The following is a 25,828-nucleotide window of genomic DNA, read 5'->3' on the forward strand; positions in this document are numbered from 1 at the left end:
CACACCTACGTTAGCTACATCTGTTGCTTTCAATTATAGCTGTACAATGTCAGGGCAGAAATGAGCGGGGAAGGGAGGTGGCCTGTGAATTTGGTTTGTGCTTTGTATACCTCATGCCCTTAAAGGTTGCCTTTTCTGTAAGTGACTCAAATAGGATGGCCTTCGGCAGCACCAGCTAAACTTAATTCCTTGAAAACATCAGTACATATTTCATGTTGTAATGTTATAACCATTTCGTATAACTTAGAATAGTCATTAAAAAAATAATTTGCAAGGTTTTAATATTCCCATCTGAGATATTTTGGTTATAATCTGCTACCATCTTTGCTAAGGCCAAAACCTTTCAGTTTGGAGTAATGAATAAAATGTTTCACATTTTAAAGCTCTTTTGCTGCAACTTCTGGATGGAGGCCTAAGGCAATGACTTCAGCCTTTAGTGCTGTTAAGTATAGTATTTATTTAGAACCTAACCAAGGTATCACAAGTATAAAATGATTTTAAAAAAGTATCTCACTTTGATAGTATTCTTTTTATAGATATAGATAAATATTACATTGGCAGTATGAATTAAACTGAGAATTTAATTTTAACTTCATTAAATTTACTAAATAAACTACCTAGATTTTTGGATTCTAAACATAGGTAAACTTAATAATGTTGAAATAGTAATAGTTTGTTAATATTTAAATAACAAAGGTAGGAGTGGCCTTTTTAGAAACTAATGTTTGAATTGATTGAGTTGTATTCTTTCCTAGCTCAGTACATTAAATACTCTCTAAATTTGGGCAGATTATTAATTTGCCTAAGTTCTATTTTTAGAGCCATTTCCTAGAAAATCTGAAGGCATTCTCATTGGAGAGGGATACACACACACACACACACACACACACATTTGAGGAGATAGCATCTGTATTTTATGTTAACATGTGAGAAGTGGTCCTTTCTCAGAAATATTTCAGACGCTACAGCACTTGGCCCTAGCATTCAGAACTTTTCCAGTACCGTTCGTTGTTAGGCTTTAGCTTCCCTGGGAGGATTCTGGCTACAATTCACCCTTTTCATTTTGGTTATTAATTTTATGTCGATGTACATGCTATGTTGTCTGATGGAATAAGAGCTTGAATTCACTGCCCGCCCCCCCCCGCCCCGCGTGCAAAAAAGAAAAAAACCCTGCCCCAAATAGTACAATTTTGACAGATTTATCCATCAAAAAGTACCTGGAGCATTCTCATATCTAGAGTTCAGAATTGAAACATCTGTTTACATTTTTGAGATAGAGATGCTGCCAAACTTGATCAGTTTGAAGTTACTTCTCATCAGTGCTGTTTTCAGAGCTTCGGTATTTTAGGAAGGGTGTTTGCATCACACACAAAAAAAAGACTAAATTGAAAGACATTATAGTGAAGCAAGTCGTGTGGTTCTAAACTCTTTATTCTGTATTCCAGAGAGCAAAATTGTTTTCTTCCTGTTTTTGTGACTAGTTTTAGAACTATCGTAACAGCCATGATTGCAAAGGTAAAACGATTTGTTCAGGTATGAAGCTGAACGTGTATTCCAGTTAGCTATTGTAAGAATTTATCATTAGAACCCATGAAGGCTGGCAGGTGCTTTCTATTTTCTTAATTATTGTGTTTTCTAGCCACTGAAGGTAAGGTAAACAAAGTAAAAATGCATTAAATAGTACTCATTTGTACATATTAAGAGTTTAAAATTAAATATCTCCATTTCAACATTTTATTTTTACAGAAAGGAGATTTCCTTTTTTGCTAGTACCAGGGGTGTATATGAAGAATATATTATTTCAGACAAAGTCATCTAATGCCTGCAAACTCTGGCAAAATTTGTTTTATGCCCCTATTTGAAATTTTCCTACGCTGACTTCCATCCCTTACTTTTTCTTTCTTTCTTTCTTTTTCTCTTTCCAGTTAGCAGAGTGTAGGACCAGTTTCTTTGTGGTATATTTCACTGATTAGCATTGGGAGAGAATCTAGGACACGAGGGAGAGAAAACCCTCACTGAACAGGCTCTTGTTAGTTGGCAGTGATCAGCCACCTGGGGAAGCCGGCTGCGCTCTGCCTGCCGCGGAGGGAGGGGTGGGAGGGGTGTGTGCTTCCATTTAGGATCATCTAGAACTGACTCACTTTCATTAACTTTGGTCATTTCTCAGTGGTTTTTTAATTTAGATGTTCCGCTGTGTGTCATTTTGTAGTCTGTGCATAGTATGCGGGACCTTTAAATGGTGATTTTAATTCTTTGAAGCCTTGTTCTCCTTAGTTCTTAAAAGTAACTCAGTTATTTCATATAGATGAACAATTAGCACATCGTATGGAAAATCTGCTATGCCTATCCAGGTGAGGGAAGGCCTAGTTGAATTCCTTTACGTGGAACCTAAAGATACGTTCTTTCCTATAAAAAATGGTGTACATCCTTGAAGTTGGAGCATTTTAGAAATGCTCCAACTTCAAGAGAAAAATAAAAATGGTACCGAGGGATGGGTTTTCCTCTCAGGCTTCTAGGTGTGCTTTTTAGATCTCATTGCACTGAGGACATTTTCTTTTAACCTCTGGGGAATGATTGGGTGATCACCTAGAATGGTGTTCCTTATACTCTCTTTTAATTATGTTTATCTGTGCTTTTAACAAACCTTAAAAAAAAAATTCAGATGTTACAAGTCTAATTAAAGAGACAGACAAAGCACAGTTTATACTGTAGATTTTTTCTGCAGTTCAATTAATCAGCATGTTTTCTCTTTTAATTAAAACCATTTTAGTAAATTAAAGCCCACAGCAAAACACATATATAATTTGTTTGTAATTAGCTCTTAATTGGTGGTAGTTGAAGCTTAGCACCCATGGTTTCTTTCTTCATGATTGCCATTTTATTAGCAGCCAGTCATTAATTAATCTTTTTCTAATTAGCTTATAAAACTGTTGATGGCACATTATTGTAAATGTGATTTTAAGTTCAAAGCTTGTTAATAAGCTTTCTTACTTAGAAGAACAGAGATAAAGAAATTGCTGAAAACAGTACTACAGTTCTTTAAAAAACTGTCTTTCTGATGGGGACTGTGTAAAGCATCTAACAGCTTATGGTTAATTTTTTAATGCTCTTTTCCCTTATGAATGAATTGAATATAAATGTCTCTATCCAGGAGTGATTTCAACAGTATAACATCTTTTCTCCCCGCTTTGGAATACTGTAATCTACATATGATTTGAAGCCTTAACAGTTATCATTAAACCAGGTGTTATATAAACTATTCCGCTATGAAATCAGAGTTGAGGATATGAATCAAAGTCTATCTTCTCATACCTCATGGACCAAATACAAAATTTTTTTATAAATTGCAAGGTGAATCATACACACACACACACACACACACACACACACACACACACACACATACACATATATATGTAATATGTCTATACAAATATATCTTATAATGTATTTTAAAAACAGGGTTTGTTGGGTTATGCTTTGAAATAAAAACCATTTGGATTTAACTGATAATGAAGTTGTAGGTATAAAAATAAATTATAGGTGTTTGTACAGTTGTGCACACAACATAGATGTAAGTAGTACACAAACATGCAAACCTGTGTGTGCACATTTTAAGATGACAGTGAAATTGGGCTGTTTCCTCTAACAGAGAGAAAAAGACTTGATTTACAGTCAGTGTTTAAATGACTGGATATGGCAGAGCTTATTTGCTGTCCTCAGAGCTTTGGCATCTCAGGTATGACCGTGGAGAGAAAGGTACCGATCCGAGTGGAGACATCCTGAATTTACTATAGCACCTGCCATGTTAAATTGTGGTTTGAGTGAAATACATTAGCCACATCATCTTCTTTATTGAAATATACTAGCGATTTCATAAAACTCCTTAACTGCATGGTGTTCTGAGCTGTTAATATTTTTGCAAAGTTTTGAAAGTTACTAAAAAAAAAAAAATAAAGCATCATCAGTCCTTGGAAGTGCTTTTTCTTCTTTGCTTTTTGAACTTTGCATGTTATTCCAACTTTGGCTATTTCTCTGCTTGTTTCTAAGAAGGCATTTTGTGATGCCATGCAGGAGACACTAGAAAGGGATAGCTGACAAGGAAAAAATTAAAAATTGGATAAAAAGTAAATGAATAATGTCATATTACCAAAAAGATGAGAGGCTAATTTGTGCCGACTTTTTGCTAATTTTGTTCAAGCCTCAAAATGAGGAGCTGTCACCCGTTCTGTGTAGCACTGATGACAGTGCCAATGATCCATGAAATAAGCTGCCGCTGGCTTTGTTCTGATAAGAATGAACAAATCTGCACAATGTTCGGCTCCCAGAATCTCATTTTCATACTTGCATGCAGGCGAAAAGAAATAAGCTGTTTGCAGGCTTGATTAATCAGACATTGGAGGGGTTTTTGTCTCTTTGATCTCTTTCGTCTCCTAGGTAACTTGCTTGACATTAATGTTGAGCTCGAGTAAAGACAATCATGAATTGTCGACCAAACTGATATAGAAATTAAAGACCTTAACACTTTAAGTGCTCCAGTAATGGTTCCGCTTTACTTCAGAAAACATCTGTTTTCATTTAATTAAAGAACAAAAGAGAATGGCATAAATATTTTTTCATAGAGACCTATTATTCCATCAAAAGTTAAAGTATGATAATTGGTATTTTTAAATAAGTGCCTTGAAAGTGTTCAGAAGGGAGGAAAACTTCATAAATCTGTTACAAGCTAGTAATTCAAAGGTGAGTAAAGTATTTTATGAAATGGATAAGAAGTTTACAGTGATGCTAGATTAAGCTGTTTGAATCAGATGCTTCAAATGATTACCGGCAAACTTCAGTAGGGCAAGGTTTAGTGAGAAAAATGAACTTTATTTTGCGAGTTTGTCTTTTAAAAATCTCTACTGTGTTACAAGATGTGCCATTATATCTATTTTACAACCCAATATGATTTACGCATGCTAAACCTGTAAAATTGAAAGGAATTAAAAAAATGTCGCCGGGTGCATTTGCTTGAGGTTATGCAGACGCTTTTACAAATCTTCCAAGTGGCTGTAAAGATGAATGCCTCAAGGGTCCAGCCAGGGCCCTGCTTTTCCAACCAGCTAAAGCCCTTATCTTAAATCCAAGCAAAGTACCATTAATCTTTTTGAAAGACCTTTTATGGCTTTTAATATATCCCAAATTAGAACATTTTACACCCTTGGTTCCTGAAATATGGTGATAAAAAGCCTTTAGAGCTTAATTTTCCTTACCGTTTGCTCTGACCAATTTGCAGTTCTTTGTGATAATGTTTAGACACCTTAATTAAAATGCAGCAAAATATTGGATGTTCTATATGGAAAATGCTGATACTTTGGCTACACATACAAGAAATTCTGTATATATTTTTGTTTGGTTAAAAAAATTTCTTCCCACATTGTGTTGCTATAGTTATCTGATGACCTGAAACAGTTTTTTAATATGAAAACCATTGACCAAGCTTTTGTGATGTTTACATTGGGCACGAAGATGCATTTTTCTTTTTAGAGAAGCAGAAGGGGGATCCTTGTGGGCCTATATTGTTTGTTTGTAATACGGAAACATAGCACGGTATTCTTTTATCTTCTGGAACGTGGGCTGGTCATCTTGCCTGAGAAAACATGTTTCTTCTCAACTGTGTCTTCTATAGAAGATCTCATGATCCTTCCATATTTCCAAATATTTCCATTCTTTTTACTTTCTCCACAGGAATAAGTGAAACATTCATTTTAAGCATGGGAAGGACACAACATTGATAAGACTTTTCATCATCATTACAAGCTAAAAGATTCTTTCTGTAAAATGCATAGACCAGGCTTGTTTAATGTTCATCAGTTAAAGAACATTTCATTGAACCTAACACCAGGCAAAATACAGTTAGAAAATATACCTTTCCTACAAACAGGTCTGCTTGAACGTATGGCCTACGTACCTAATCATTTACTATATTTAATTAGTCTACAAAGCGATGGAGCCCTCTCATGTAAATACGTGTTTCTTACATTGTAATGAATTCTTTTTAACAAGTTTGTGCTATGTCTTCTGTGGCATATGTGCTCTCAGTCTTCACTGTGATGCTGATTGTGCTGGGTTTGTCCTTCGTGTTGCTAGAAAACTAAAATCTTTTACATTGTAAGAGTATATGACCACGTTGAAGAGGCCCCACTTAAAATCACATGACCACGGTCAATGTCCAGACACACTGAGATGCTCTTTGGTTTGTCTATCCCCAAACCAGAAAATCCATACTGGGAAATTTCAGTAAGCTAAAACTGTAAGCTGCGTCTTAATTTACAACAGTTTTAGGAAGTAATTTTGTCACGGGGTTAATGGTACATGGCAAATATAGTTCAGGTCATTTTTGTTTCATGCTCAAAAGTATAGGCTCAATTTAAATATAAGATAAACTAGCTGAGTGGAACTTTAGTTAGGGGGTGATCCTGGCAAAACTATATCATATTTCAAATTTGCATATGCTGTCTAAAACATAGGAATATAATTAGATAGGCAAATACTGAGTTCTGTGTTTTATCTTTGGGAGGTGGGGGACAGAGAGGAGACTAAATATCCTACACGAATGTGGAGAGACCCAGTGTACCCCTTAAACCCAGGCGGCAAGCTGCATGTTATGACAGCAGACAGTTCATTAGGTGCATTTAGTGTTCCCCTGATGTCCCCCAGCACCCCTGTGGCCAGCCGCCTCGCAGCCAGGTGGAATTGTGAGTAGTTCTGACCAGACGGCTTTGAGCAGAAACGCTGTGTGTTGCTTCTGGACTAAAGCATTAAAGAGCCAGTGTGAGACCCTCTGGCCATCTCCTCCTCTGCCACAGCGCCTTGAAAGCCACGTGCTGAGATGTTGGCACCACAAGATGGGGAGACCTGCCAGTCACAGCTGACATTAAGTGAAACACGAAATAAAAGTTCAGCCCCTGAGATTTGGGGGTTTGTTTGTTACTGCAGTTTTGACTAGCCTAACCAGACAGGCGTAACTTGATGTTTTTACATTTATGACAAGTGAATGGTGTTTCAGTTGATAGGAAATCCATCTTCGTGCTAAATGATTCCAGAGCATTCTTCCAGAGCTTCGTTTTCTCCTTAGACGATGATGCTACAGCCCTTTGATTCTTAACCTTTTTTATAGTTGACTTATATGAATTTTTCTGTAATAAAGAACTGGAAATGAAAAGAGAGCCAAAAGAACAGGTCCGGGATTGAAGCAGTCAGATGTAACTGGCAACCCCTTCTCCCCAGCTGCCCCACCCCCCGCCTGCCCCGAAGCCCTCTTTTTAACAGCTGTATCTGCAGCGCCTGCAACAGTGCCTGGCAAAATAATGCATTTGTGCCCTTGTGATATTGATTGAATGAATGTCGTCCTTGTGAAAAAAGATGCTGCTGCTAGTGTTGGCTTGAGTGTCAGGAAGGCTCCGAGTTGGTCTGCTTTCCCAGGTGGGCTCACAGCCACAATCGACCCTCCTTCCTTCAGTGGCTTTCCTTTTGGTGTCGACTACCTCAGCACGCCGGCTTGATTGTCATATTGCTTCCATTTACTTACCTTCTTTATGTGTATTCTTTCCTAGACTGAAAAATCAGATCTGTATTTGTTCTCATTTATAAACCCCGGTCAGTGCTTGATGACTGCTTGTTTGTTTTATTCTAAAGGAAACTGTTCTCCAAGATGAGCTGAAAGGAGTGTCGGGCATGTCAAACCTCACTTTCCTAAGTCGGCTTCTCTCCTTACACACGAGCCCCTGACTGCCTGCCGTGCCTCACTGTTGGCCAGCAGGTCCCTAAACCTTGGGCTGTAATACTTTGACTTGAGAATAGCTTCTGGGTCCTTGCCTCTTGTCCACAAGTCTGCTGGCTACTGAAATGCAGTAGGCTGTGTACAGAGAGAGAAAAGGAAAGAAGTACCAGGAAGAGATTTTTAGCCTTTGTTGTTTAACCTGGGTTCTTAACAGATACTTTTGAGCCATCCATATAGGTGGGCATTTTTAAAATCAGAGCCCACCAAAACTAGGGGATTACCATGCCTGTCCTGGAGACGCTCACCGAGGAACAGCTCTGTGGCCAGAGAGCTGTACCATAGGTTATGGCACAGAAGCTGAAGGGCTAGAGAAATAAAGAAATAAAGACTTTGTTGGGTTGAGTTAGAGAAGTCTTCCGGGGGTGGGGTGAGAGGAGGCTTTGTTCTGCTTCAACCTTCTAGCACTGGGGCAGATGGGTGTAAGGGGGGAGCATGCACGCACGGGCGACTGGCAGAGGGAACACTTCGGTACTGTGGTCCTGGTGCCCCGCCTCTTTGCCTCTTGGCACCCCTTGTATTCCTTTTTCTATCAGTGAGTGACAAGCGATTGCCCATCACACAAACTGTGTTTATGAAGTAGTAATTAGCTTTCCTGTGTTTTATTAATCACATCTATGACTGCCAATCTGAGCTTCTGATCAGCGTGAGATAACGGGTACACCCATACTGAGTTTCTGTAATTCTAGCCCAGAGCAAAGAAACTGGATGTCTCTGTCAGCCTGTGCAGCCTTATCGGGGTAAATTCCTGTCTGGCCTACTGAAATGCTGAAAGCGCTTCAAGATCTTCATCCACAGCGCCCGTGGACCCTCGACGGGCCGTAGTGTGGGAAGGAGTTCCATCTGGGAGACTGGGAGGCTGGTACGGTTGGGATAAAGGTCTGTGGGGGGAGAATAGCGGCTAGCTACATCTTTGTATTTGTTGTAATGCGGTGGTTTTGGGGGCCGAGCATAAGAATTTCTATTCTTAGCATGTCTAAAGCAACGCCGACATGGGTTTCATACCCACAAATTCTCGAGTATTTGTATCACTGTAATTCTTGTATCAGCTAGAATATTTATTTTCACTTTTCCTCCTGTGTAATTCTTAGCTTGGTGTAAAAATTGCCAAAGCGATTGCCTGCCACAACTTTGTAAAAGCCAAAAAGGATGCTGAAAATTCACAGGTTGCTCGGAAAAAGAAGAAACTTGCCTGGGGGTGAGTTCAAGATTTTTTAAATTAGTAATTCTACTAAATTCATAGGAATTACAGAAATCCTGTGATATATTTGGTGAATCCAGTTTGTGTGTAATTGTTATTCATTTTATTCTTTGTATCTTTGCTGAATGTTTATCAGATTATAAATATGGAGGCATTTCTTCCTCCTGTTCGATGTTTATTTTGTAATTGATGGAGTATGTGAAAACTTTTAAAGTTTATTTTACTTTGGCGCTTAGTAAACATGTTACTTCAGGAAAGTATTTAGAAATAAATTGGGATTTTCATATTCTTCATTTTAGGTTTGAAGCAAAGAAGAGGTGGGAAACCAAAAGCAACATGGGATATATGTGACTTGCCAGAGTCTTCAAGACCTTTGAGACTTCACTTGAGTCTTCAGTTGCTTAATTTACTGGAAAGATTTTCCTGTTCATGTTAACTATGTTGGAAAATTGATGGAAATAGAAAAAAATAAGCATAAAATTTGGAAGTTGATTATCAAATCTTTTTTCAGTCTTTTTCTAAAGAGCTCATCCTGCTGAAGTGAATGAAATGGAGCATTCTGTTGTTTGTACAAGAAATCTAAGCATACATACAGGAAAAAAAAAGATAGGATTTTATTTATTTATTTATATAGACCTCCAGTATAAAATCAATTTTACTTTTCATCCACTTGGTGTAGCATAGCCAATGAGCTCCTTGTACTTTCTTATCTGTACTCAGTGTAACTGCACTTATTCTGGAGCTGTGTTTTTAAGATTGGCATTTGTTTATAATGGATTAGTCATAAGTGCAAGAAAGATACTGTCTTCACAAATGACTTTATCTTAATGTTATAAAAGTAATTATTGGTTCTTTATTGGAGACAGTAGAGTTGATATTTCACAGTCACATAATAAAAGCAATTGATTAATTTTTGTGTACCTTCAGATTAAATATCACAGTTTGTAAAAAGGACAGAATGTAGTATTTAGAGGATGATTTAAATTCAAGTTCTCTGCCTGGAAGTGTCTTCCTAAATCTCTCTCTCAGCCATGTCGTTCTTTAAATTATGAGATAGTTCTTAGAAGAGAAATTGGTATAATAGTATTAGACAGTTATAACTCAAGACAGTGTAACTCTGAACCTTCTAAGAACAAACATGGTTTGATTATTTTTTCTCCTCTTCCCCATCACTCCTGGAGAGACTGAGTGAGTGAATGAGGATAACGGGGATTGGTGCCCTGGGAAGTGGTTTTCACTGAAAGTGTGTTTCGTAGTCTGAACTAGAAGGGGCTTTGAGAAATTGTCACAAGCTGATGGACAAGACCACAGCTGGATGTTGTGATTTGGGGGTAGGCCTAGGTATTTTGGCACCTCCTCTTGGTGCCCAGTGGAGGTGAAGGACTGCTTATTGTGGCTTTCATCAGGTCTCTTCCCTTCTTCAGCCTTCATCAGAGGTGTCTGCTGTCCGACACAAACTCTCTAGGTTGATAATATAATTTCAGGAACATAGAAAATGAGTCATGATGATATTACTAGTAGTAGTATTTTGTTATTTTTGTTTTATTTTATTCTATTTTTCTTTGTGGTACGCGGGCTTCTCACTGCTGTGGCCTCTCCCGTCGCGGAGCACAGGCTCTGGATGCGCAGGCTCAGCGGCCATGGCTCACGGGCCCAGCCGCTCCGCAGCATGTGGGATCTTCCCGGACCGGGGCACGAACCCGCGTCCCCTGAATCGGCAAACAGTAATCAAATTTTACTTATTTGTGGTGGCATATTTTTTTATTTACTTACAAACAGTTAATCAAATTTTACTTATTTGGGGTGACATATTTTATTTTTCTGTGTTCTGGAATAAGTGAGCAACTAATTGCTATTTACGAGAACAAAAATAGTATCTTGCTTCCACTTAGGTGACAAAAGCCAGTATAATAGAGAAAGCAAGATTTTAAGAGATTGTGTACCTTCTTATAGAATTCATAATGGAGAGAGAGACTAAATATTGGAAAATCTAACATTTTATGATTTAATATTCCCTGTTGGGTTCTGTGGATATGATCATACCCTGCTTAGCTACAGCATCTTATTTCAAACTCCTTATAGGTGAATACAGACTTAGAGTATAGGAAATTTTCCTCTGAAAAAATCCTTCATGGGGGAAATATCCGCTACACAATCCAGTGGTTTTGTCTGAAACATGAAAAATGTTCGCTTTGAGCAGGCAGGTAGTATGAGTATTCTCATGCATAGGGCCCCAGCACAGGCACCTCCCTGCAGTCTCTGCCCCCTTTCCCCCTGGATCCACTTCCTTAGAGCAGTGAGTGACCCCTGCAGGCACATCCCCACTCCGCTTGTGCTGAGGCCTTGCCGGAGTGGCCTCCCTTAGGGTCTGATTTGGGAGCCCCTGAACCCAGAGTTCCCCTGACCCTTCTTCTTCCGCCTGCTCTGGGGCCAGAGGTTGCCCACTTCCCGCACTCAGAGGTCCCACGTAGATGGGAGCTTTTTCCCTGAGTAGATGGCATTATGGTGGAATCAGGTAGCAGGGGATTCATTTGATAAGAGGAGCCATGACGCCTAAGGCCCCCCTCTTCGGGGCCTGGGTTTTGAAAGGCTCTAAAACAGTGCAGCCGAGGAGGGGGTGGGATGGGAAGAGGGTTTGAGGGAGAGGAAGGGACTGGTTTTCTTGGGTTAACCCTGCTGGCATGTCATTTGGGAACACTTTACTTTTAATCTGTTTTAATTTGAATTAGACATTTTACTCATTAAAGCATTAAAATGGGGACATTATTCTTAGAAAACCCAGGTTGCCCCCAAAGTGTAGTCATTTGTCCTTTCCGTCTGGTCACAGTGAAATAAAGATTCTTTTTGGATCAGTAATAACTTCAGTTCCCGAAGCTTTAACATGTACCTTTACTACCACCAGAATGACTGAGTTAGATTAGTGATGTAAATGTCAGGTATTGTTAACTGAGATTAATATGTTTCAGGCCATGGGTGTGGCATTAGTGTAACTGCAGTTTACTGTTTGAGTGCTTCAGGCTAAAACACCTTTCTAAAGAACAGTAATTTTGAGCTTTGCAGCACTGGTTCTGAGAATTAAAGTTGATAGTGCATTCTTCTTTGGGAGCCCTCAGGGTGTTTCTGATTTTCAGCAGAACATTCTATTCTTTCACCAAAAGAAGAGTTTGAATATATAATCTCAGGTTTGCTGTAATTAGTTCTGATGACAGACTTAAAAACCTTGGCCAAAACTGCAAATCAGTAGTTAAGCAGGTTTTTGCGACTGATCATAAATCTCAAAACTCCATATTTTAAACGTGCTTATTGTTTTTTAGAGAGACAGCTGAGGGAGGAGCAGGCCAAGGACAGGAATAAAATGTTACCTGAACTTGACTAACAGCTTAAAACCGCACCTTTAAAATCTCCTGATTTCCCTGATACCTGTTGTCTAAAATGTTATCTAAATATTTTAATAACTTAGCTTATTCTTCGGTAAGACAAGTTTGAACTTAACTTTTAAAATATGAAGGTTGATTTTCAAATGTTCAAATTTTCGTTTGTCAGGTAAAGATACCACATTTTTAGAAAAGTATGTCCTGCTACACTATAAAAAATATATGAGGTTAATATTTAAATAAGATGCCAGTTGTGAGTAGTTTGTTTTAAGAGGTAATGTGTGAGGAAACAAGAGTATAACATTAACGTCAGGCCCCATTTTGGAAAATGAACTTAGTGAAACCCGGTAGTCAAATTCAGAACCAACCAAAATACTCAAGTTCTTCCACGTTGGCAGACGTCGCTTTTATTTTTAGAATCTGGCAGAGCAACAAATGCTTTGCATGTCAGTTTAATGTTTTTTGAAGCCAACTGTTTATTCATTGGCTTAAAATTTACACTCTAGTAAAGTCTTAGCCTTGACTTTCATGAAACAAATAGTAATATTTGGACAAAATATGCACACGAAAATCTTTTTCCAAGACCAAATGTAGATTGGTGTTTGTGGTATCAGTGCTTTCTAACATGGTAATGGATCTGAAAATGCTTTGAAAAGTCTAAGTCGTTATAAACCCAGGGCATGCATTCCAAGGAATTAATTTTGATTATGAAATAATCAGAGCATCTTTCTAGGTTTTCAGATTTAAATTAGTGAGAGACTTTCTGCTAGAAAGTAGACTCTACATGGAGTAAATTTCAATGAACTATCAAAAGATTCTTTTATCAATTTATTTATCCTTGACCTTAGTAGCATACTGAGACAATGGGATCCATTTTTCCATTTTTGAGGTTGGGGTGCTCTGTAGACTTTGTTAAAATGAGCAGAGCTGCATTCTTTAGTTTTTATTATCTTGTCCTCCCTCCACGTTACTCACCTTAAAAGACACACGACACACGCGCGCACACACATTCAGTGTTGTAGCTGTAATCAGCACGAAGACATACTGGGAAAGGGATTCTCAACTCCAGTCGAGAACATGGCAGCATGTAAAAGATCTAGATGCCATGAAGAAACTTAGGAAGGAGTCAGACTGTTGTGCTCTCGTGTTAAAATGAAGTGTGCAGTTTCTTCAACAGCATCTCCTCCTAGTCTCCTGTGAGTATTCTGGAGATATGTGTTCATTTTGCTAAAATTTCTTCAGATATGGCAGTGGTGCCACGCTAGCTCTTGTGACCATGATCCCTGGAACACAACTACAGGCCTTTGGTGGGACTATCTATTAAGTGCCATGTGATACGCTGGGTTTTTAGATATGCTTGTAAAATCAAGAATTAGCTGAGGGATAATTATCTTTTTATTAATATTAGTAACTCCCTTTGTAGATTCAAGTAAAACATAAGAATTTTCCAAGTAGGAGGAAATTTAGAAAAAAATTGAATTTTGGTACATGCCTTTTATATCCAGACCAGGTTTCTTAAGGAAACACAGAATAAAAGGGACTGAGATGGGAACGGAGGGTAGTGTCCAAGAGAAGCCTTGGCTCCTGGGTGCTCCTGCCTGGGGTTCCTCCTGTGTCCTTACTGGTGTCATTCTAGAAGGCCCAGCCCACATCTCCTCCGGGGCTCATGGGCTGCCTCTTGCTGAATTGCTGCAGGGGGCCAGCTATGTGACGGGTATGGAATGAGGTAATCTTTTCCCACTTCTAATATCTGAAAGGTGTGTCTGTCCAGTTATTACTTGTTCATTGAACTGAAAGGTTTAGAAACCAACATCTGCGGTACAAGCTGTAATTATTGATGTCTGTTTCATATTCATCTGTAAGTTCTGACATTTGATCAAGAAGTTAATATATCACTTCATCTTCAGGCTGCATATGCCTCAGCTATAAACGTTTTATTTTTTGATGGATAGTATCTAATTATGACTGCCCAGAATAAAAAGTGTTTTCATTTGTGAGTGATACTAGAAGTAATTATGAATGTCACAAGGAGTAGTGAAACAAGCCTTGCGTTTCTTTGATTTCCTCCCTACTTGATATCTGAGAGACATTCACTGAATGTTAGACACTAACTCGTGCTGATGCAAAAATGAATAAGCACAGTGTGATTGGGAAGCATATATAAAGCGTGTGTTGGACAACTTGATTTTTAGGTAGGCTGTTAACACAAAGGAGGAATCTACATGTAATAAATTAAATAACTTAGACGTAAAATTTTTAGCTCTGTGGGTATACGTTCTCTCCAGGGTGTGAAGTCTGCTGAGCAGCTGCTTACGGTCACTCACTAGCTTAGCACTCACCTCACAGTGAGTGGGATTGACACCCTGACTTTCACCTTATTTCTTAGATTCATGCAGAGGTGAGGGTCACCGATGGGGTGAGACTAGGGGGTGAATGCAACTGTTTTGCACAATACTCCCTAATTTTAAGCTTAAAGTTTTTCTTAGGCTGTACCAACACGTCCTTTATACTCCAATGGCTGTGTCACAGTGCCTGCCCATGTTAGGGAAATGTTAACTACTACAAGAAATATGTCCCCAAACTACAATGACTCAAACACAATAGCACTTTATTTCCTGCTCAAGGGACAAAGGAGGATGTTCCTGTCACCGGGGGGCTCTGCTCCGTGCACTCACTCAGAGATCCAGGCTGACAGCAGCTCTCTGACTTTCTCTTCCTAGCAACCCTGGGGGGTCACCATCCCAGTCAACTGGAAGGGAAGTAACCATAGAATAGCAGTCAGGGGAGGTGATGGGCCTGGCCTGGAAGGGGAATACATTACTTCTGCTCACTTTGTACCAGCTAGAACCTCATTACTTCACCTAACTGCGAGGGAGGCTGGGAAACGTATACTGTTTCCCAGGAAGGGGAGGAAATACATTTAGTAAAGAGCTAGCAGTGTCTGCCACGTGTGACCATTGCATGTGACCTTGACTTGTAGTAGCCAGGTGTTACTGAGGCATGATGTTGAATACCACAAACTGCTATTTGTGGTTTGATGTAAGCATTTTACTTGGATGTGTTCACAGAGCTGATCAAAATAGCCGCTCAGATTGCCAGGCAAGGCGCATGGTAGAGGTCCCGAGCATCTCCCACAATGTATGGTAAGTGCTGAAGTAGAATCACATTTCAACAAGACTCAGATGAGAATGTAGTTGCCACCCGTGGAAAGTCAGTCGAGGTCATGGCAGAGGCGATGCTTAGTTTAGGTCGAAAAGGATAAAACTGGGACTTCATACAGGAGACCAGTTGAAGCAAGATCATCCCAGGCAGGAGGAGCAGCATGGCACGTTGGAGGTGCAGCGAGGAGTTTAGCAGTGGGGTAGCGTGGGAGTTTGGAGGCCGAGCCGGAGAACCATGGTGCTGGAGAGGGTGGCTGGAGCCCCCCTGCGCACAGACAGTGAGACGCGTGGGGGAGTTTGGACTTGTGTCTCTAGGGAGTGAGGACACATCAACTCATATTAAGCAAGCAAGAAATGCATGTTTGCATGATGAGAAATGGGTTGGGAGGCAAACCTGAAGATAGGTCAGTTAGGGTATTTCAATAGCCCAGGGAAGAACTGATGAGAACCTAAACCAAGGCTGTGGGAATTGAGGGGAGAGCATGAATGTCGGGCGTGTTCGGGGGAAGACTTGACGAGACTTGCTGACTCTTTGCACAGGGGTGCGGGAGGGTTGGGTGCCTATGGACGGTGATGTGGGATGAGTGAGGCAGGTAGCAGAGAGCAGGAAATGTAGGTCGTATTTAGTAATTTAGTCGTATTTCGTCGTGTGAAATCAGACATTTAGTAATAGGTCATTTTTAGCAATGCTGGTGATACTTAGACTCACTGTGGCAAGGTTCATGTGGAACTTCCTTCCGGAAGGTCAGAAGAGAAGGTTGTTGCAGAAGACAGGAAAGAGGCTTATTTGAAAGGTGGTGTGTCAACAGCAACAAACACTGCTGAGCCGTCGAGTAAGATGACAGCGGCTTCAGAAGGCCCTGGTCATCTTGGCCAAATCAGAGATTTAAATCTGGATCACAATGATTGCCACCTCAGATCAGGTTTCTAAGAAGCAACGTCTCAGATGTCTTCTGAAAGTGATGTATAAAGGTGTGCATGTCTGGAAAAACCTGTAAGGGAGAGAGTGAACCCGATGAGGAAGGGAAAGAGCTGGTTAAGCCTTGGCGCCTTATGGCAAAGGAGACAGCCTCTCCTGCCCTTATCCCAGTTGGCCAATGGCTGTGGGCCTTCCCTGGGGCGTCACTTCCCTGGGCAAAGCGGCCTCCCTCAGTGGAGGGCAGTTCTCTCAAAGAGGGACAGCCGGGCACTGGTAGCAGCTGAAGCAGCAGCTGGGGGATGGATAGGCCCACCCAGTAAAGGGAGATGCGGGGAGTGTGGATGCGTGTGCGGGACAGGACAGACAGTCGTCGTCATGGCAGTTGGGCCCAGCTCTATCCGGGGGAGATTCTTTGGACAAACGGTGTGGGGTGGTAAACTTGAGGTCAGAAGGGTTTACGTAATCCCCACCTTGCCTGGTGTCTTGATTACATGAGAAATAGAGACGCCTGATAGTGCTGGGTAGAAGCCTGCTGGATTTGAAATCATAGGTGTTGTGATTATTGATTCCAATAATAAGTGAAACCCCTTAATAACCCTCCCTGAGATAGTATGAAAACTGAGCTGCTTAAAGATTTAAAAAACTCGTGAGCGCCTGCAACTGTGAGTACACGGTAGAAATTGAAACCATCTACTACTATAAGACATGTGCTTAGGGCTTCCCTGGTGGCGCAGTGGTTGAGAGTCCGCCTGCCGATGCAGGGGACACGGGTTCGTGCCCCGGTCCGGGAAGATCCCACATGCCGCAGAGCGGCTGGGCCCGTGAGCCACGGCCGCCGAGCCTGTGCGTCCAGAGCCTGTGCTCCACAGCGGGAGAGGACACAACAGTGAGAGGCCCGCATACCGCAAAAAAAAAGATATGTGCTTAAATACCAATATATAGATAAATGTATGTACATATATTGATACATACAGATATAGAGAGGAGGAGCTCCCGTAGTAAGTTCCGTGGAATCTTGGTCCATTAAGAAGAACAGGTTTCTGTGGTTAAATACATTTGGGAAACACTGCATGTTAGCACCACTGTGACCTTGACGGTGCACATCGTCAGCACATCAGGGCCTCTGAGAGGTCAGTAACCTCCCGCTGCTGTTCATCACAAGCTTCTCAAATTTGTTTAACAATGTGATCTTTCTTCTTTTCCACCTACCACTTATTAACAGTCCACGTGAATGAATCCGTGTATTTAACGCTCTGGGAAACACAAACCTAACTGTACAACACCTAGAATGGTAACATTTTAGACTATCTAACACTGCTTTTGCTTCCGGGAACCCTGTCTGGGAAGAGCCTCTGTGCTTTCCCCCTCTGTGTTTGTGCTGAGCCCCTCCCCTCCCCCTGTCTAGCCAGATCCATCCTTTATTTGAGGCTCATCTTATATCCTCATTCTCTCAAGTTTTCCTTGGTATCTCCCCCCAGGGTGTGGAAATCACATTCTCTGAACGCTTATGTAGATTTCTGAGTTCAACCCAGACCTACTGGATCTCTGAGCATGTGGTTTGGAACTGTTTTTGTTTGATTTTCAAGGTCTCCAGTGATTCTAATGCAGCTAGACTGGCGCAGGATTACAGGCCAACATTTTATGTGAATGGAAAGATGGTGGATGGATGGATGGGTGGATGGGTGAATATATACATACCTGGTCCTTCCAGTTGAACCATTTGAAGTCTTGTCTTGATGTCCGTATTAAATATTCATGACTCATTGAGAATATAAGCCTTGGAACTATCGTATTGTTCTACTGAAAAAAACTTTTAAACATGCTGAGAATCAGTACTGTATATGCTCCTGCCTCAAAGAAACACCTTAATTCTACATACATCATATAAAAGTCTTGCCGGTTGAAAAGCTAAAATGTTTTCATTACACGTTCCATACTCTGGGGAGCATCCCTCTAAGGAAGCCAATACATATTATACTTTTTTATAGATGAGGAAACTGCGATGCCGGGAGGCTAAGAGAGAACTCTCAGTCTGTGCCTCTCTCTAGCATGCAAGAGCTGGGATTGGGGCTTAGGCCAGGCCTTTGCTCTTTATTCCTCTTCCAGTGATTCTTCTTTTTCTTTTGTGGTACGCGGGCCTCTCACTGTTGTGGCCTCTCCCGTTGCGGACGGAGCACAGGCTCCGGATGCACAGGCCCAGCGGCCATGGCTCACGGGCCCAGCCGCTCCGCGGCATGTGGGATCTTCCCGGACCGGGGCACGAACCTGCGTCCCCTGCATCGGCAGGCGGACTCTCAACCGCTGCGCCACCAGGGAAGCCCCAGTGATTCTTAAAGTGTGATCCATGCACTACCAGCAAGCAGAAGAATCACTTGTTAAAAATGTGAACTCCAGGGTCCCTCTCTGGGGGTGGGGCCTGGGATTCTGCATTTTAATAAGCTCCTCTGTGATTAATGCACATTAATTCTGAAGGATTGTTGTCTTGGAGTAGCACCTCCGTTCTACACAGGTAAGCTGGGATGGGAAAGACAAAAACAAGCCAGTGAAACTTGCACGTCTTATCATAAACCATAGGGAGGGAGGGATACCTCAGTATAAATACTGAGTCTGGGCTTCCCTGGTGGCGCAGTGGTTGAGAGTCCGCCTGCCAATGCAGGGGACATGGGTTCGTGCCCCCGTCTGGGAAGATCCCACATGCCGCGGAGCAGGTGGGCCTGTGAGCTGTGGCCACTGAGCCTGCGCATCCGGAGCCTGTGCTCCGCAACAGGAGAGGCCACAACAGTGAGAGGCCCGCATACCGAAAAAAAAAAAAAAAAAAAAAAAAATTACTGAGTCTAATTCCATTAATATAAATGCTCATATTCCCCAAAAGCCTGGCTCTACTCATAAACCATATTCATTAACAAAGAAAAAGGAACAGAAAAAGAAAAGTTCCGTGTCAAAGAACTCAATTGGAATCCTCACTTGGGACTCGCTTCCTTACCAGCAGTGCTCAAAAAGAAAAGAAAAGGAGAAAATCTAAAGTCCGTGTGCATAAAAGTTCCATTCCCCATGGCGGAAGGCTTAATTAACGTTCTCAGATGTTCCTCTGCAGCTTGGAAGACATTTTTATGAAATTCACATATTACTAGAAGTGGCTCCAACAATTCTCGAGATCAGAAGCCTTGTAAGTGGCCTCGCTGCATCAGGAGCACGCCGCCCGCTTCAGGTCCTGTCGTGGCTCCTTTCCTTCGAGTCTCGTGGTGGGAAACACTGACTGCTCCTGGATGGCACTAGAGTGTTTTCCACAGTTACGGTCAAATGACAGAATCCGGAAGAAATGGACTTCCCTGCATTTGCTTTCCTGAGTCTTTCAGTAAATATGTGTTGAGGGCTTGTTATGCTCCAGGTACAATTGTAAGCACTGAGGATACGGCAGTGAGCAAAACAGGAGAATCCTGAGCTTCATGGAGCCCATATTTTAGTGGGAAAGACAGATCATAAACAAACTAGACAACATCACAGTGGTTCCCAAGGTGAGATCCTGGACCAGCAGCACCTGGGAGATGGAGAAATGCATGTTTTCAAGTTCCAGGCCAGACCCGAATCAGAAATTGGTATAACAAACCCTGCAGGTGACTCTCATGTACACTCAGTTTGAGAACCACTGTGCTCTCGTGTGGTGAGAAGCTATGGAGAAAAAGACAGTGTCCAGAGCAGGTGTTGCTGATACCAGCAAACGTTAAAACGGTGAAGCGGTTACACCCTGGACTCTGGAGCAGCCCAGATTCAAATGCCAGCACTACCACTGTGAACTGTGTCACCTTCAAGCAGGTCACTCAACGTCTCTGTATCTTGGTTCTCCTACTGAACAATGGAGCTACTAATAGTACCTATGTGACAGACCTGTGAGGATGAAAGGAATTGATGAATATGAAAGTGCTCAGATCCGGGTACATAGCAAGTAATATCCTCATGGGGAGACAGTTCTCTGGGGTTTCTTGCATTACCCACATCTTGCAAGCAAGGCGGAGCTACCCTTTTGTTGCAGGCTATCTTTGCAAGGATGTTTGTGTATAAACAGCCTTGGAAGATTGAGATAGTGTCTCCCTCTGGATCAAAGAGTGGCCATGCTTACTGTCCAGTATGATAAAGAACGTCTTCCTTTGGAGCTAAGGCAGCCATGCCTGTTCCCATTATAAAGATCTGGAGCAGGTGTCATCTGGCCCTCTTAGTATCGCACTATTGGAATCAGTGCAAAAAGTGCTGAGACAATGGCTACTGCTTGTGAGTAATAAATTGTCCTTTGTCTCTGATCCAGGAGTCCAGTATCCTCTACCAGCATCCATGAAACAGTGGCAGGCTGACTTGCTGACTTTAAGTAGGGCGAAATCTCAGCCCCTTCATAGTTCTTGATGATACTTGCATGAATGTTTGGGTGTGCGTTAGTATTACTGTTATTACTCCCCACATGTGCCAAATTTCTGGAAGAAACAAAAATATAACTGGTGACTTCAGCCTTCAAAGAGCTTCCTAATGACCCAAAGAGGTTAAATATCTGTATAAAGATGACAAGAAAGACAGTAAAATGGGTTTGAGTCTAGGCTCTGGACTCTCACTCTCTATGGGAACTCTCTAAGCCTCAATATCTTATTTGTCAAGTGGCATTAGTAATGATGCTTACCTTGTGAACTTGTTGTGGACATTAAGGTAACGCACGTAGAAAGTTTAACCCGAGACCTGGCATTCAGTAAGCACTCAGTTACCATTGGCTCATATTACTGTATTAATTTTGTGTGTAAAATATGGTCAGAGCATTTTCTATCCTCTCCCTGGATCGTTAGGGAAGTCAGACCCAATACAGTACCGTATTCCAGGCAGAAGCTGCTTTTCAACTACCCAAACCCCAACTCAGTGTATTCTTGGATTCTGCCCCCAAAATTCTCCAAATTAAGCTCCTATAGGTGGGGTGGATAAAGGACTGACTTTAGTCAGAAAGCTCTCAGTTCATATATAATTTGAGTTCATATATAATATGATAATAATTTGAAGTTTATATGGTTGTTTGTAAAGATTTTATTACTGTACATAAAACTCTAGCACATAATATATATTCAGCCAATGTTATTCAGTCCCCTTGGCTGCAACAGCATGGTTTAATGGACCATTCCTTTATCATGACTGCATCCCTAGGACTTTTCACAATGACTAGCAAAGAGTAGGTGTTCAATAAAAAATTTTGACTGACTGAATGAACTGAAGTACCTGCTAATTAATAAATTCTTATTTTCCCTTCCTTTGGAGACATTTTTGCTTTAAAATGTCCTCAGTATATTTTTCTGAAACCAAAAGATTCTTGACAAAGGTCCTCAGCTTCCTCTCTGCCACTGGCTTTTAAACTTCTGGAGGCCACAGACAGACCCTCTCTCTGAAAAGACACATGTGAACATATATACTGTATTCTGATATGATTCCAGTGGTTCTTGGATCTCCTAAACACTTCCTATCTAGAGGACCCTACTTAAAACTCCTGTTCTAGAGTACCCAGCCCACTAAGATAAGAAGGCCAAGAAATCCCGTCCCCTCTATCTGTCCCAAATCAGCAAGCTAGTATGGACAACCTATAACACAGTGGCTATTTCATCTCTTTAGTCAAGGCCACATAAGACCTACTTCCAATTACTTGTGTTTTAGAAGAGCAAACCTTAAAGCACTTCAGATATTTTGGGTTCCTTAAAATAGATTTGTGGGTTCTGAATAAGCTCAGGGAAATGTTATTGTAAAAATAGGTTCATTCAGTCTTACTGATCATGCTTATCATCCTGAAAAGTCTTAACATACTTCCTATAACTATGTTTCTGCTCTCCCTCCATTCTCCAGTTGTGAGAATACCCAATGGTCAAAGATTTACCAGCCTTCTCTGGGCCCTAGAAAACTGGGCAGTCAGCACCCTCCTGGAAGCAGAAAGGAGGACTGGACAGGAGAAGACTTTCTAAAACTAAATCATGTCAAGTGCCTTGTTTGACCTCAAAAAATACTTCACCAGGGTTGGTAATTGATTGACAGGGAAACTCAAAGGGAGAAATGGGGAATGGATGAAAATACTTAAGTAAAACTGCCCAGAGGAAGAACCTGAGAAGTTCAGGCATAGATTTTCTGCAAAGATGAAAGTATAGGCTTTAGCGTACTCAAGAATTAGACAACGAGTTTTCTCCTTTTGGAAGCTAAAAAAAAAGAATGATCTGCTGCCCAAGACAAAGAAGAAAATGATTTGGGCCCAGAGGGAACTGTCACTCATACCTACACTGTCCAGGGGGCTAGAGAAGGATTATAGCCGCTATTTTGGCTTCTCTAGAGTGAAGCAGCAAAACAATGTCTAGTAGTTGCTAGGCAACCATTAGCTCATTGCTGCCCTTTTCCATTAAACATTATCTCCCTTCTTAGATTGTTTTAATTTATTTTTTTAAACAGGAAGAGTAATGCAACAGAGAATTATCAGTGTGACCTAACAATAAAAATGCATTTGAGGTAAAGGTTTTTGCAAAGGTTAGATCACTCTTGGGTGGGATGTTAAAAATAGTGACCGTTGACTGAAACCTCTTCCCCCAAATATTTCGTCACTTGACCTCATGTTTCCCGATGCCAAAAATAACTGGAGACATAACAATAATCTCTGAACGTTGTAAACCTTAAGGTCAGACATTTTTGCATTGATCCAGTTTGAATAATCCTCTCAGTGCTCTGCTATGACCTACCTCAAGCTAGAGCTTGTCCTATGGCAAGTTTCTCTACCGGAAAAGAATGGTTGTTAGAGGTGGTGAAATGGAGTTCTGGCTCTGATCAGCTTTGCAGACAGCTGAAAGCATATTACTCACAGTATCTGAGCAGAGACAGGGAAATACCTCCTGTTTATGTAAGGAACAATTTCTGGAACATAAAAATGAAAAGTACCTGAAAGGAGACAGTATGAGTCTTTGTTCAGAAACCCATGTGCCTTCAAGTTTTAGAGATACATTTGCGACTTTTCCAAGAGGATGAGGTGGTACCCAGCAAAAGGGTATAAAGTCAGGATTAGGAGAGTTACTGGTAGCCTGCCATGCACTATTCACATAGGGTCTTCTTTATAAATTCCAGTGGGTTCACTGTCTAGCTCAGGGGACCTGTCTGGGAAGGGATTCAGGGAAAGAAGATGGGCTGATTCCATGGACTGGGGCTCAAACACTTAAAGCGGCACATATAAAGTTAGTTTTCTCACTTCCATACACACCCAAGATAAGGAGATGAGAATGGGTGTAGGGCCTGGGAGAGTCAAATATGCAAATAACTAGGTTCCAAGACTGGTTCTCTTGCTCACAAGTTGTGTGACCTTGGGCAACTTTCCTGTGTTCTTTGTTTGTAAGTGAGGGTAATAATATCTACTTCGTCAGGGCTGTTATGAGAATTAAACAACATAATGGATGGTAAATGGCAGCCACCATTATTATTATTATTACTTTATTGTTGCTACTAACACCACCTCACTACCAACACTGTTCCTCTACAGTAGAGAAACATGGCTTCACGCTGCCCCTTTCAGATGTCTGTTATTCCTCCCGGCTGCCTTTAGTGTTCTAAATGCAACTCCATCTGGACTAGAAGAGTATATACACCATGTAATTCCAACTATATGACCTTCTGGAAAAGGCCAGACTTTGGAGACAGTAAAAAAGATCAAGGGTTACCAGGGCTGGGGCTGTGGGGGAAGAGGCGAGACAAAAAGGCGGAGCACAGAGGATTTGGGGGGCAGAGAACATACTGTGTGTGGTGTTACAATGACGGATATATGCCATTATCCATTTGAATGTACAACACCGAGAGTGAACCCTAAGGTAAACGGTGGACTTTGTGTGATTATGATGTGACAATATGGGTTCATCCTTGGTAACGAACGTGCCACTCTGGCGAGTGATATTGATAAGGGAGGAGACTGCCTGTGTGGGAGCAGGGTATATGAGGTAGCTCTGTACCGTCTTCTCAATTTTGTTGTAAACCTAAAACTGCTCTAAAAAATTTGTCTTGGGCTTCCCTGGTGGCACAGTGGTTGAGAGTCCGCCTGCCGATGCAGGGGACACGGGTTCGTGCCCCGGTCCGGGAAGATCCCACATGCCGCGGAGCGGCTGGGCCCGTGAGCCATGGCCGCTGAGCCTGCGCGTCCGGAGCCTGTGCTCCGCAGCGGGAGAGGCCGCAACAGTGAGAGGCCCGCGTATCAACAACAACAACAGAAAATTTGTCTTTACATTAAAAAAAGAAAAGAAAAGAATGTAGGTTTCCCTCTTGCAGTCACTTTCCTCTTAAAGTCCAGTGTAGGAGAAAGATGTCATCGGAGTCACCCAAATAGATAAAAGTAACTGGGGTAAACGGTGTAAAGGAGTTCTCAGTTCCAGGAGAGGCCACGATAAGTGGACGTGACTGGGTCAAGATGCAGGAGGACCTGGGAGACTTCCCTGAGGACAGGAGAGTGGAGCTCAGCTCTGAAAAGGCGAGAGCAGGAACACCGGGGAACAGCCCAAGGCCCTCTGGTGAGGGGGAGGGGACACTCTTAGAGGCTTAAGAGGATTGGGGGTGGATAAGCGAAATCCAGGAGTGGGGAGGTCAGGGGCGAAGCTTCAGGTCAGGAGTAGAATAAGCCCACACAGCATGTTGAAGACCCAAGCACTCCTGCGATCACTAACATTGGTCGAGCCCACTTGCTGTGGAGGCCCAGGGATCTCAGGGTCTGCCAGCTGCAGGGGCCACCCCTGGACCCAGCCTGGCCCTGCTCCCTGAGGCAGCCCCCTCCGCCGTGGTCAGCCTCTGGGACCATTGCTGGTGGCCCTCTGCCTTTCTGCACATCCATCTTCCACTCTTAGGAGCTTCACTTAGTCATAGCCTTTCCCTCTATGGTTGAAGAAGTTTTACTTGTTGCTTTTACACCTGCTGTGATCCCCCATTGTCCCAAAGGGATAATGTTCTGGAAGAGGCTGTAGTGGGTGGGAAAACCATGCTTAGGAATGCAGCAGCTGGGCCCCCGGCTGTCCAGAGGAGCTGGCCCTTCCCATCTCAGGACGACTGGACTCCTCACAGCCTCGCCACCCTCCTCCTGGGCTCTTTGGGAGGATGATTGTTCCTTGTCCTTTGGTGCCATGCAGACACGCAACACTTTAGGAGAACATCAACAGAGCGCCGGGAAACGCCATGCTACAACGTAACCCGCACTGTCCTCACGTACATGTTTTTATGATCATCAGTTATTTAAAAGGATGTACTCTAGGTACCTCCTGAGTGATTATGGGCTGGGCCAAAAGGTTCATTCGGTTTCTTCTGTAAGATGGCTCTAGTAGCACTTAGTTGTCTCTA

At 41.9% G+C, this 25,828-nt stretch overlaps 1 protein-coding gene across 8 annotated transcripts in view; it reads left to right on the forward strand.

The window, feature by feature from the left end:
• Positions 1-25,828, forward strand: part of FAM204A (family with sequence similarity 204 member A) — a 98,068-nt gene that overhangs the window by 22,208 nt on the left and 50,032 nt on the right. Inside the window, exons 7-8 of one of the 8 annotated variants that reach the window (XM_073793913.1) lie at positions 8,911-9,017; positions 9,320-9,520. The exons of 6 other annotated variants lie outside the window; for them this stretch is intronic. In XM_073793913.1, coding sequence (XP_073650014.1) covers positions 8,911-9,017; positions 9,320-9,371 — 159 coding nt within the window. In that variant the 3' untranslated portion in view covers positions 9,372-9,520. One more of the 8 variants, XM_033841676.2, reaches the window with a different exon arrangement.

Source organism: Tursiops truncatus, chromosome 16 (genome assembly GCF_011762595.2).
Source record: "Tursiops truncatus isolate mTurTru1 chromosome 16, mTurTru1.mat.Y, whole genome shotgun sequence".
Taxonomy (NCBI): domain Eukaryota; kingdom Metazoa; phylum Chordata; class Mammalia; order Artiodactyla; family Delphinidae; genus Tursiops; species Tursiops truncatus.